Genomic DNA, 14,221 nt, shown 5'->3' with positions numbered 1-14,221 from the left:
CCACATAGTTCTATTCCCTGCTAATTTTTTGGCTCAGTATTTACATGTTTCTTGGAATAACCCTAAACATTGGGAAAGGAGTGCTGGATTGATACTGTGTGTACCCAGCTGTGTGGCATCTGCTCTGGAGCTTGTTAATGTGTGGATGTTCAGAAGCACAGAGATATCAGATGTGCAGTTTTCTACAACCTGCATAGGCATATCTTAAAGGAATCTTTTTTTCTTTGCCATTGCAAGTTAAATAAGAAGCAGTAGTACAGTTGCATAAGTTTCAATGAGTTCCTGGCTTTATCATTCATCATTGACAATGTAAAGACAAAGTATTTCTGGAAGTATTTGGATTGTGTGTGTTCATCACAGTAAAAGCATTTGTTCCTTCAGAGAATCTTTTTTTCATTTTTTTACTGAAATAATTTTTTATCACTCTTGCCTTGTTCATAATTATTTTTTTTTTTGGAGAATTTTCTTTGAATTTGCTCTTAGAGCATTTATGTACCAGAACTCCACTTGCATAAATACATGCGTGTACACTGCAGCCAAATTTCTCTGAAAAAATTGCTGTCATCTTGTAGAGAAGAAGAAACTACCACGCTGTGAACTGTGAAATGCTGATAATAAGTCATTTTTAGTTAGTTAACAAAAGTCTGAAGGTAAAGCCAAAACCTGGCTATGTTTATCATGTTGTATCATTTTTGTGGTGAATACTTTGCAAGTCTTGGGAAAGATCATCTGAAACGTCTTTTAAAAGTACTTTTTAAGAATAATTTGTCTGGTTGATAACCCTTATAAATACTTCTTTGTCTTGCTTTTATTTCCTATCAGAATTCCAAGTTGCATTCTAGTTTCTTCTGTATTCTGTTACACGATCTTTGTATGTTCCTTGTAGAAAACATTGTGGCTTCACAAAAATCATTGAAATATTAAGGCATATCTTTTCTTTCTTTGCTTAAATTTTACAGAGTAGGCAATAAACAGCAGGAAAAATTGTTAAAAAGGTCTTTGAAAGTTATCATCAGAATACGAAGTTTAGTTGTCCAGTGAAGGACCCTGGTCTTGCCCTGTGCCTGAGATGATTATCTGTAGACTATACTGTGAATAATCCACATTAGAACAATTTCTCACTGTGAGAACAACAAAACACTGTAGTAAATTGCCCAGAGAAGGGGTGAAATCTCTGCTTGACAGCCCCCCTGGGTAACCTGACATAAGGCTCTGATTTCAACAGAAGGTTGGACCAGGTCATCTCCAGACATCCTTTCCAACCTAATTTTTTCCATGATTCTGTGAATCTGTCTTTGATACTGAAGCAAATATGAGGAAATGGACCAGGCAGGCTGCTGTACTGCTTGAAATTTGTGGAAAGTAGTAGTCCTGGCTCCTCTGATCCATTCCTCAGAGAGAAGCAACTGTTCTGTGCTGTATTAAGAAGAAAATGAGAGGGGAGGACATTTCTGGAGTTTTTCAGAGGAGGGATGTAACGGATAGCTAGAGTGTGGGGGAAAGTCCTGTGCAAATTTGAACATAAGTATCAAGGAGGGTAGCTGGACAGTTGAAGAAACCTAGGACAAAAAGGGGGTAAATAAGGAGTGAAAAGGCAGAATGGTTTTGAATATACATTTTGAATTAGTATTTGGTATACTAAACAGTTTTAAGTATTGAGTGTATTCGCTATGTGTGATAAGGTTTGGATAGCAGAAGGGCTGATAATGCAAGAGCCTCTAGATGCTGAGGGTTGTGTAGTTTGGATAGTCTTTGGGTTATTGAAAGAGGAGAACTCTGAAAGTAATGGAGGAGAAAAGGTATGTCAGGACATTCTTAAATGGTCTGTAGTTTGAAGTCCTTGGAAAGGCTGGTGGCTCACCACTGCTGTCTTAAATACTTGAGAAAAATAAGGGAGAGTTGTTTGGAGCAGGTCTCAGCATAGTTACTTTTTCATAAAATTGGACATATAAACTCAGAGATGAAAGACAGTGACCCTTCTCCAAGTTGAATAATTTCTTTTTGTTATTTTTCATTGATTCAGGGAAGTTGGATTGTGTAAGCAGATGGATATTTTGTTTGTCTTTGTAATCTATCAAAATATGCTTGACATTGTGGTTGCTTTTCTTTTTTAGCATCATCATTTTTTTCAGAGAGTAAGGTTAATTCTCTCCTTAGATTGTTCTGGATCATTCCATTAGCTGGCTACTGCAACTGTCAACAAAATACCCGTCTTAAGACGTTTTCTTCACTTCAGTCTATAGATGAAATCAAGAGCATCTCTGAGATGTCACTGCCATGTCATGTGTGCTGTGTATGTCAGATTACACTTTGCAGTATGATACAGAAATTGTTAGAAAAACCTGAATGCATGCTTTAGTGTGACATTAGTTGGATCAGATCAGTTGCTACTGCTGCAAATGCCTGGTTTTTATATAGTGCTTAGGTATCTGTAGAAGACAACCACATTGTAGAGAAGGGTTAATATTAATACCCTTATCCTTGTTTTAAGATGGGGAACATTAATGTGAAGAGGGAAAGTTCCTTGCCCATAGTCACACACAGAATCAGTGGTGGAGCTAGGGTTAAAATCTGCATCTTTGTTAAATAGTCTCTTAATGGTGGGTTCTTAAGAGTAGTGTGAATTGGAAGGGGAGACTATGTTTTGGATTGAATACACCCAACATTTTAATAAGAACATTGCATAACCTATGAAAAATTTTGTCTCAGTATGTCGAATTGTCTCTATCCAGATTTTAATTATCCCTGCTAAAGAAAATAGATGGCTTTCTGCCACTGTCTGTTTAGCTAGCTGTAAGCCCTATTGGGCATATTGCATGGTATGCTGATTAATGATACAGGCTGTGGGTGATTAGCCATGCATGTAACAAGGTCCATAGGTTCCAGTATATTGTAGAAATACCATGCATCAATATAACCGCACAGTCTGTCGTGTCTTCTGCAAAGTAAATTTAGACTAGTGGTGTAGCCCCCAAAGAGCTGCTGCAGTGCCACACAGCCATGCTTGTTTTTAGAGGAGGCTTAAATTTAATCCAAGGATTTGTAGGTTTGGTGCTTCGTGTTTGTTTGTTTTCCTTGATAGCTTTCTTACTGTAATTGTGGGCATCTCCCTATCCGCATTTTTCTTGCAGAATAATCCAAAAGACTTAATATCATGTGATAAGTGTGGGATATTTTATTCTACATGTGCTTTAAAAAGTTTGTTATGTTTCTCAGCATTCAAGGGCAGGAGACAGAATAGCTTGATGAATTCTGACAAACAGCATGCTGTTTTATAAAATTTCACTAGATCAAGCTGTCAGATGTCAAAGACTGTATGTGCTGATTTTGTAGCTGAATGCAATTTTCTAATATATTATTGGTACTGGTTAAATACTTTGGTTTTTAAAGAATGCTGTAAATACGTAATTATTTTTACTTTCATTTCACACTTAATGCAGTAATTCTGTTATGGGAGTGGGTTTTTTTTTTATAGTGTCCTGAGCAATCATCAGGATCACACCTCTGAGGCTATATAAATTCAGATTATTCATAATGTTTTTTCTTCTGAGTTTTTTCTAGAGCAATAATATGAGGTAATTAATTTGCTTTTAGTTATTACTCTTGTTAAAATTTCTGTAAATAAAATTTCTGTAAACTTATCTCTGAAAAATTTACAGGCAGTAGCTCAATTCCAAATTTCTTTCACATCATGAAGAGACAGTTTACTGAAACAGAGTGGAGTGTAATCAAGTCTATGAGTAATGAATGGATGCAGCTGGATATGTTTCATCGGCACTGGGTAGTGTTTCTTTTTCTCTATTTAAAGACTGTAATGCTATAACCTGCATGTTTTCTTTTGATATGTTTTGTTACTATTTTCATTATAGTAAAATTGTATACTTTTTATAGTTTCTTGTTCTTTTGGAGATGCTATTTTAATTTTATATTTTAGTGATTTTTTTTAATGTTATAATAACTTTGAGAACAATTGTACAGCTGAGTTTTCTAGAAAGATATATGACTATAGTTTTAAACACATACCCAGAGCAAGGTAAAGGGTTCATATCTCTGTGTACCCCTGGTAATTTTGCTTGCATGTTCATTATAATGGAGCAAAGTTAGGCAAGGTATTAATAACACTGGTAACTTTTTCTTTTGGTAATTGCATCATTCTACCCTCACATTTACAGTAGTATAAGTCTTAAATTTATTCGGTCTTTAGTGCTGCTCAGAACTAAAACAGTTGGAGAACAGCCAGTATGAATAAAATAAATTTATTCTGTGTTCTAGGCCTTGAAGGAAAGCTTCTTAAAGGCTATTGGAGTAGGAATTGGCTTTAACTTACAAAGAATTGAATTTAATGTGTCCCCACTGCAACTGGAAACAGGGAAGGTGTATAAGGAGACAAAAATGCTTCTGGATGGAGATGAAGAAGAAGAGTGGACATTTGAAGTAAGAAATATTAAAATTTATTTTTTCAATAATGGGAACAGTCTCAACACCCATATGTTTGCATCACACTTTTTTTTTTAATTGCATCTTTACACCTTTGTTCTGTATAACCACATTGAATATACATACAGCAATCAAAACTTGGGATAGTAATCCACAGCATTTTAAAATATTTTTGATGATTGCAAAACCACCCCAGAGATCTGTTTGTCATAATGGCTCTTTATTTTTTATGTTCCTCAAATATACTTCTTGCACTCAATGAAATTCATCCTAGGGAGTTCAGGAAATTCACTGACGCATATGCAGACCTGATTTGTGAACAGTGTCTAAGATTTTCAAGTTCTTCAACAGTTGGTCTAGAATGGGACTAGTGAGTAACTAACCCAATTAGTTAGTGTTTATGTTAAATGTTTGAAATGGAGGAGCTGTCTTCAGCTCCTTTGGGTTTGCTGGTACTCGTCCCTACAAACTGGTAGAAATGTACTTTTGTGGGTATGAAGTTCCAGTGTGCTGGTTAGCTGCTGTCTGTGGGAATGGAGAGATGCAAAAATCTTGACTTCGCTTAACAGAACATTGGTTTGGGCTCAGCCTTCTATCAGAGCATCGGGTTTATTTTTTGTGTGCTTTTTTTTTTTTTTTTTTTAATTCTTGAAAGTTATTAAGACTTATCACCTAAACATCTATCCTGTTAGATTTGGTAGGAAATGATCAATAGCATCTAATTTAGTTTAAAGTTTAGAGAGAGAAAGAACTAATAGGAGCAACGTTTTAATGGTGGACTTGATAGTGTTGGTTAGTGGTTATACTTGATGGTCTTGAGACTCTTTTCCACCCTTATGATTCTGTGATTCTGTACAATGACCTCAAATTACTTCATTACCCCAAGAAACCGAGTTTAAAAAATTTAATAAATCATAATACCATTTCTCTACATCCCAGAGGTGTTTTAATCCAGCTGCTTAAAACAAAGGTTGAAATGGAAAAGACATTGACTTAAAATTGTCCTTAAAGGGCACCTTGTTCCAGTCTGCTATAAGTTTGTGCTGCTGGTATGTAGACAAGTGCATTTTTCAGAAAGAGTAATTTACAATACCTGTTTGTACTTCAAAAATATCTACATTTTTGGACACAACAGTTCCAGTAGAGCTTGTCTAAATGAGAGATTTCTGCTGTATGCTTGTTCTGTGTAGGAGTGAAACTCTGTGTATGCTATGCATGTAGTAAAAAAGAATTAATGCGCCAATAACATTTAACTTACAGCATTAGTTGAGCTGTTCACAGTTCATTCCTTTTAGTATTTCTTAGCCACATCTGGTTTTATGCTATTTTAAAAGCCTACCCATATTAAATCAGCTCTCTTACTAATATTGCCATACTCTCTAGGAATTGAGTATGTCATGAAATTTGTTAATGGGGAATTGCAGACTGGCAAATTGGGAAAGACTGTGACATGCATTTCAGCAGAATGCTTTCTGTATTGCTGCTAACAGTATGCCATTGTCAAGGAAACATCTACTTCTATCAACTGAGTTCTAGAAATCCTAATTTTGGTCTTTGATGACATGCCTGTGTCTGGCTGACTAAAATAGCCTGATGATGATGATGTAGATAGCTCCCTACATTACTCAAATGCTTTATAATTATTTGATTTTTCCTTATTACTTTGTAATTACTGCTAGAAGTTTAATTTATTTTTTGTCTGAGGAATGTCTCCTCCTCCATGCTTGCCCTTCTGCTTCCCAAGAGTGCAGCCTTATTACAAGGCAGTTTGCAGTGTTACAACGACTGGATTTATTATCAAGTTTCATTTAATACAAGCTCAATTGGAATATAATTTAATTTAAGTATCAACAATTATTAAGCTGATATTGGAAAAAAATAATCAGTTTTTCAGTTACCAATCCCCAACCTAAAATAAGCATCCCTTTCCTTTTTCAGTCTTCTCCCAAGTTTCTTTTAGTTTTGTGCCCATCAAAGACAAAGGTCCTTTGTTATTTCATCATTAGCTCTTGAAACATCTTGTTAACTGAAAACAATAATTTACTGATTTTGAGAAATCTGAAGAGTCACCAAGAGAAATCTGTAAGAATCACCTGTAAAATTCCATATTACTGGTATAGTGTTTTCCTTGTGTTCCCTGTTGTGCTGAGTTTGCTGGAGTGAACATGTTTTAGCAAATAAAAAATATAATGACCTCACTTTTCAGATCTTCCTATATCTTTATGATAGGAGGGGATCAAAGAGAGCAAGGCTGTTTAAAAGCCAATTAACACATGGTTTTGGATTGCCTTATTTGAGTTTTAAAAATACTCGAATTTACCGAAAACAAAAGAGGGAAGCAAAGGGGTTTTTATCCATTAAAATTACATAAAAATTCTGAAATAGCCTTTAGAACGTACTATGCAATGTGAAAAAAGCAACTCAGAAACATTAAGACTAGAAAAAGATCTACCGTATTATACTTGTCATACTAAAAGGTCAAGAGAAGTACTAGTGAACCGAAGCAAATCAATGTTGACACTGTTCAGACACCCTAAACTGTTCACAAGAGCAAAGCATGTTCATAGAATTTTCTGTGAGCATGGAAATAATAATTTTCTGTTATTTCATTGTAAACACCAAATGAACTACCTTGTTGTGTAGTTGACTGTGACCCCTTTTCCAAGGAGATATTTTACCTAGTTTTGTTCGAAGTGTCTTTTCCCTCCTTCACTCCTCACGTATTTTTGAGCTTGGATAGACAACAGTAGCTCAGAAATAGTTTCTTGCTGTTTGATCTTGTTGGATCAGTTTAGCTTTAGGCGCTTGTTTTCATGTAGTACTCTAGAGATTGCTAGGCAGATTCCCTGCAACTGTTTTTGGAAGGAGAAGAAAAAATACAGTAAAACTTCATTGAAAAGCATAAATCTAATTTTAAGATATGTTGTGTTTAATATGTTTTATTCACATAGGCAGTGTGCACTTTCCTCATTTTATTAAGGTGCATTTGTTTAGTAATAGAAATTTTGCTAGCCCAGTGAAAAGCGACACAGTATTTGTGTCAGATCGTTATTTTAGGATGGAGCAATGATGATAATAACATAGATTTGGGGTAATTCTGTATGCTCCATTTACTTCCTTTGAAGAAAATAAACTTACAGAATTACTCTGTTTTTTCTGGGATAGATTTTATTTTTTTCCCAGTAGCTGGTACAGAATTGTCCTTGCTTCAGCTGGGATAGATTTAATTTTCTTCCCAGTAGCTGCTACAGTGCTGTGTCTTGGATTTAGGATGAGAATAATATTGATAACACACCGATATTTTTGTTGTTGTACCGAGTCAAGAGCAGCAGCTTCTTACACTGCCCTGCCAGAGGGGAGGCTTTATGGTGTTTCGTGACCTGCTAGGTTAAACCTCAGCAAGAATGAAGTGCCAGTTAATTTTAATAAAGGTGAAAGATAGGTGTCTGTTGTAGATCTGGTATATGGAAAAAAAGAATCCTAATTACTGATTTGCAAAATATTAAGTACTCATGATTTTTTCCTTATTGGTCCCAGTTTTGCACCATTAGTCAGGAAGAGTGACTGGATAACACTTACTGGAGTCTATATTAAAGAAGAATCTTAAATGAGACATAAGACCCTTCTATTTGGGTCCCTACCTCAATTTTGGATATAGCCAGTTTATAAAGAAAGCACCTAATTTATCCTAAACCTCATTTGGTTTTAAGAATCACCTGGCATCACAGGTGCTGTACAAATAATTGTTTGTATTTTTCCAAACAAATATTTGCTTTATTTGTCTATATGCAAATACATTACTTTCAGAATATGTATTTCAGATTGAGGTTACCTGAATCAGTTTGAAACATATTTAGTAAATGTTGCTGGTATGCAACTATAACAGAGTCTTTCAGCCTCAGTAAGAGAAGTTAATTCTGTTGTATTGCCAGGAATAAATACGAATGAAAACTTTTACTTCTAAGACCATTTAATCCAACTGGATTCACACAGCAATCAATTATGCTTGCTAGGAAGGTACAGCTTCTTCATAAGCTGTCTGTTGTTGAGGGAATCCAGAACAATTTGAATCCCAGACACATCGCTTTGCTGAGCCTTTGAAATGAGGTCATATGTCTCGTGCCTGTAGCTTGAACAGCTCTGGTAATACTCTGGTTCTGTGCAGAGCAAAACAAATTTTGATCAATTATGTTTGCTGGTTTATAGAGATGAATCTTAACAAAACAAACTACCTCAGAGGAATTCTGTATGATTGTCCTCTTTCTCTTTTTTGTTTAATCGTCTATTTCCATTTAGAGGTTGGATTTATTGTGTAAGTTGGTACAGCAGTATCCCCAGATGAATAGGTAAGCAAGCTGATTCGCTGTTTTTTGTGGTTTCAGGATGTTTCATTAACTCCATGCCTTAAGGTTTTTGCTGGCTGATGGTGGGGACCAGGAGAAGTCTCCTTCCCTCCTGTATTTGGTTTGGCTTTACATTTATTTCTCTGAAGCAGCAAAGATAAGATGAAGAGCATAGTTTGTTATATTTTATTGTAAGATGGAAAAAACCTCGTGATCACAAAGGATATGTGAAGTGAATGAGGTGGAACTTCTGACTTCAAATGTAGGGTGCTGCTGAATGTGCTGTATTGTATCCTCTGTTCTGATCAGTTGTTAAAGTCTTGGAAATGCAGAAAATGAAAGGAAAGAGGGAAATACATGACTAAAAACTGGATATAGCAATTTTTCCACCTAGACGAGCACAAAGCACTGCACCTTAGAACTGTGTAAATTGTTCAGCTGCATTTGATCAGACATCTAATTTTCATAGTCTGTTTTTGAGGAAGTTCTAGAAATGTGCATGATGTGTACAAGTGGTTCAATTTCATAAAACCTGAGGTAGCATTCTTTATTTTCAGTCTTCTACCCTAGTAAATTAATAGAAAACTAAGTAAAATATTTCATAGTAAATACACTGCTATAAAGGACTATTGCTATTTGAATGCAGTTACTTTATAGTATTTTATATTATGCTCTGCTTTTTTTTCTGAAACATACTCTAAGCATTTATAGTCTTTCCTGGCAACAGAGTAAAGAAAATACATTTACGTTGCTCTCATTCATCTTTACTAGGAAACCCGGTTAGATGATCATCATCACGTTGCAGTGGCCCTTGGGAAACAGGAGGGATTTGTACAGAAGCATTCTGATGTAAGAAATTAAAAAATGTTTTCGGTTCTTGGTAACTAATCACTCGAACATAAACTTAGTCTGATGCTGTAGCTAAAAGTGTGTTATCTCAGATGTAGGGCCAAGGAGAAAGCTTATCTTAAGCATAGTATTAACCAGAGTGTTACTGAACTGTTACCTCTAGTTCTATTGTGCCTTTTTTCAGGACAGGTATGAGAAGGAGAAATGGTTTCAGAGGACAGTGACAGATATCTGGAATGTGTATGTTAGTGTTTCAGCATGTTCACTGAACAGTAAATCAAGTGATTTTTGTCACAGCATGTTAGTACTTATGTGGGAAAGATGGTTTTTGCAGAGGGAAGTGGAGACGGTGAACCAGTCTGGACAGCTAACCTATCACAGCACTTCACCAAGTTGATTTTAACAGGGGACTTGTCAGTACATGTGTCACAGAGCAGAGCCATCTTTCAAACACCATTATGACAAGGTAACCCCTGAGACAAGCAGCAACCAACAGATGGGAGGAACAGCAGTGTTAGTCTTCATTCCATGTGTGTGTCTATTGAGAGAAGCAACAAAGTTACTTACAAGCTTTTCCGGATTTTCTTTGTAATTTAACAAAGACCTGGGTCATGAAAATAGCCATAAAAGTCAAATTTGAAGCAGACATGCAAGTTAGAATCATAGAATCGTTAGGACCTTAAGATCATCTTGTTCCAACCCCCCTGCCGTGGGCAGAGACACCTTACACTAAATCATATCACCCAAGGCCGTGTCCAGCCTGGTCTTGAACACTGCCAGGGATGGAGCATTCACAACCTCCCTGGGCAACCTGTTCCAGTGCCTCACCACCCTAACAGGAAAGAATTTCCTTCTTATATCCAACCTAAACTTCCCCTGTTTAAGTTTTAACCCGTTACCCCTAATCCTGTCACTACAGTCTCTAATGAAGAGTCCCTCCTCAGCATCCCTATAGGCCCCCTTCAGATACTAGAAGGCTGCTATGAGGTCTCCATGCAACCTTCTCTTCTCCAGGCTGAACAGCCCCAACTTCCTCAGCCTGTCTTCATACAGGAGGTGCTCCAGTCCCCTGATCATCCTTGTGGCCCTTCTCTGGACTTGTTCCAACAGTTCCATGCCCTTTTTATGTTGAGGACACCAGAACTGCACACAATACTCCAGGTGAGGTCTCACGAGAGCAGAGTAGAGGGGCAGGATCACCTCCTTCGACCTGCTGGTCACGCTCCTTTCGCTGCAGCCCAGGATACGGTTGGCTTTCTGGGCTGCAAGCGCACACTGAAGCCAGCTCATGTTCATTTTCTCATCAACCAACAGCCCCAAGTCCTTCTCGGCAGGGCTGCTCTGAATCTCTTCTCTGCCCAACCTGTAGCTGTGCCTGGGATTGCTCCGACCCAGGTGTAGGACCTTGCACTTGTCATGGTTAAACTTCATGAGGTTGGCATCAGCCCACCTCACAAGCGTGTCAAGGTCCCTCTGGATGGCATTCCTTCCCTCCAGTGTATCAACCAAACCACACAGCTTGGTGTCATTGGCAAACTTGCTGAGGGCGCACTCAATCCCACTGTCCATGTCAGCGACAAAGATGTTAAACAAGACCGGTCCCAACACCAATCCCTGCGGGACTCCACTCATTATTGGTCTCCAGCCGGACATTGAGCCATTGACCACAACTCTTTGTGTGCGGCCATCCAGCCAGTTCTTTATCCACCAAGTGGTCCATCCATCAAATTGATGTCGCTCCAATTTAGAGACAAGGATGTCGTGTGGGACAGTGTTGAACGCTTTACACAAGTCCAGGTAGATGACATCAACTGCTCTACCCAAGCAGTTGTAGCTGAAATAGCCAGTCAGTCAGCAAAGCAAAGTGTGACAAACTGCCAGTTTTGTCTATAGTGTTCTAGTTGCTCACAAGAAAATGGGTTATTGTTTTCTGTTATTTACATAAAAAGATTGTGTCAGGAACTAGAAAACAATAATTAGTATATGCATGGATGAAGGAAAGAAAGTGGTCACGTACACATCTATCGTGGTCATAAAGTCTGTGTTTATGGGTAGTACAGAGAGGCAGACCTTTTAAGTATTGGTTAGGTTGAAAAAAACAGGTACAAACTACCTTTGAGGATTTATTGTGGTATATCAGTGCTGAAATATTCTTTAAGAAAGTGTGTGCATTTTGTTTGAGAGGACATATTTAAATTGCCAGTGGTGCTGCATCTCATCCTTTCTACAGGAATACTGATAAATGTCTTTCTGAGGTGAAAAGAAGGTGGCCATTGTTTCTAAAGACAATTACCTAAGTATTGTACAAAAATCCAGGAGTTTTAATTGTTGGCTTTCATCATCACTGTTACACACCTTAAAATTATCAAAGAAAGAACAGGCATCAAGAGTTACTATGAGAAGTCTTTGAATCAAGAGAAGTCTCAAAGGCATACTTGTCCACTGATAAATTTGTGATGGCCTAAATTTCATTAGCTCAATTCACTGAAAAAAAGGTCATTTTAAATAGGACAAGTGAGCATTCTGTAATTCCCAATATGGAAATAAAGTACTTTTTCACGACTCTGACATGAATGTGGAGGAAATTAAAAGTGGCCTTCTGTCTTTCTAAATTTTGCAGAATGATAAGAAAGGATTCTCTGTATTACTAGATGTGTCAAGAGGAAAAGGTGTTCTTCATCTTAGTTAAAAAAATAGAGTGTGTAGACATCATGCAACTATTTCAAGACGTCAGTGCTTGTTTCTGCTCCCTCTGTGCTATCAAAGGAATAATTCATGATGTCCTGTTTATGGACTTTCAGAGCTTTCTTCCCAACCTGATAGCAAGTAGCTACAAGTCACAGGAAAGACCAATTGTTACTTTAACATACTATAATTTAAATTCTCTGGTTGTCAAGAATTTTGACAAAATGTCTGCTGCTGACTGCTACATGCTTGAAGAGACGGAACATTTATCTGCACTCTTAACCTAGATCTAGACAGTTACCCAAGGCAAGTCTCAATGAAAGATAGCTGAGTTTATAATTCTTTATAATTCCTATGTAGGCTACAAGACTGTCTTTTTGTCGCAGCCCTGGACTGAGGGATCAGCTGTATGCATGTTGGATTCATGGAGCTTTGCTGTCTGGAAAGAATTATGCTTACAGATAGCATACAGCAGGCAGCAACGTAACGTGCTCACAAAAAACAGACCCTTTTTTCTTTGAAATTTTTCTTGAAGTGATGGAACTAACACGTGGACTGTGACACACGCATTTCTCATATGTCAGTCTGCATTTAATCTGGATTTAACACAGGGAATTGTGTTGATTGTGATCATTTTTTTCTTTAAATAGCAAGAGTTTGAGAGAAGTATGCACAACCACAGTGATTGCTGGTATTAAAAGAGTATGTATAGGCACACTTCTAGTGGAATAAACCCTCATGCTATTACCTCAAATAATCATGTCTACTGGAGAATGAAGTAGAGTTTGTTTGTTGATGGTTTTCTTCCTTTTTTTCTGAACTTAAAACACTCATTCTGTGGTATTTGCAGCATTCTCTGCCTCTCATCTTTCTGCTTTCTGAATTGAGTTTCTAAAAAGCTTGCTTTTTCTGTGTGGCCTGTTGCATACTTCCATTAGTTACTATATAGCCTAAATTAGAGACAGTGACACTGGTCTCAACTGGATTTTTATTTTTTTTTTCAGTAAGCAATGTATAGTTTAAACTGGACAGGGAGTACTGCAGGAAGAAAATTGAGATATATTGATTCATATAATACTAATATGTATTTTCTGTAGGTATGTTCTGTGGAGCCTAACCAGCTTCAGTTCACATTACTGACTTTTGAAGATTTAGTTTCATCTGGTATTCCGGTCGCACCTGAGGATTCTGCATATTGGGATAATTTTTGTTCTAAGCAGGAGAGTCCAGTGAAACAGAATTCACTTTCAAGACAAGACTGCTTATAAGAAGAAAATTGTCAGAGTTTTCATGCTGTTACTCTACATAATTCAGAGTGTGGGAATAAGTGCACATGTGTAAATTAAACACGTTTTTCCTGATTTAAGCTGACAGTCTGATTTTTCACCGTTTTAAAATTTGTATTCTTTATCAATATCTTAAGGAAGATGCATGTTTCCTTGCTGAAGGAATTCTGGGTGAATAGTCTAAGCTGGCCACATACTTTTCTGCTTCTCCAGGTTTGTGGTGCAATAGTTACCCATGCAACGAAGAGGGAGCAGAGCTACAGTAATGTTTTTGATTAGTCAACAAGTGTTTAATATATAAAAATGTGTTTCTATACTTCATTTATGCTGAAGCTTAAATTATGGTACTTTTTCTCACACCTGAAGACAGAATATTTTATTGTCTTACAATGAATTACAGTTTCTGGAGAAGAGAGGTGGATCTTGAGTGCATCTTCTGAATATTTTGTATTCTTTTTCAAAACAAATCCTGTTTTGTACCATTACTTCCCAGTTTTCTTTCTAGAAGTCATAGATACAATGTGGTCCATCTAAATGTGAGTAAATGTACTGAACAGAATGAGTCATACTGAATGTAATGATTTTCATAACTAAAGCCAGTTCTTTTCTGTCCTACAGTTA

The 14,221-nt window shown here is 36.9% G+C and overlaps 1 protein-coding gene across 2 annotated transcripts in view; it reads left to right on the top strand.

The window, feature by feature from the left end:
* The window catches only part of AASDHPPT (aminoadipate-semialdehyde dehydrogenase-phosphopantetheinyl transferase), a 28,303-nt gene extending 14,623 nt beyond the window's left edge, over positions 1-13,680 (top strand). The window contains exons 3-6 of one of the 2 annotated variants that reach the window (XM_061457798.1): positions 3,660-3,781; positions 4,273-4,434; positions 9,552-9,629; positions 13,412-13,680. In XM_061457798.1, the coding sequence (XP_061313782.1) occupies positions 3,660-3,781; positions 4,273-4,434; positions 9,552-9,629; positions 13,412-13,582 (533 nt within the window). In that variant the 3' untranslated portion in view covers positions 13,583-13,680. Of the gene's footprint in view, positions 1-3,659; positions 3,782-4,272; positions 4,435-9,551; positions 9,630-11,813; positions 12,107-13,411 lie in introns of those variants that run through there. The other variant, XM_061457799.1, reaches the window with a different exon arrangement.
* Positions 13,681-14,221: the final 541 nt, after the last annotated feature.

Source organism: Pezoporus flaviventris, unplaced genomic scaffold (assembly GCF_033815535.1).
Source record: "Pezoporus flaviventris isolate CSIRO_AGI_PZ_B2104156 unplaced genomic scaffold, CSIRO_AGI_Pfla_v1 ptg000025l, whole genome shotgun sequence".
NCBI lineage: Eukaryota > Metazoa > Chordata > Aves > Psittaciformes > Psittacidae > Pezoporus > Pezoporus flaviventris.
The sequence above is the reverse complement of the archived record's forward strand: the minus strand, read 5'-3'. Positions and strand labels throughout refer to the sequence as shown.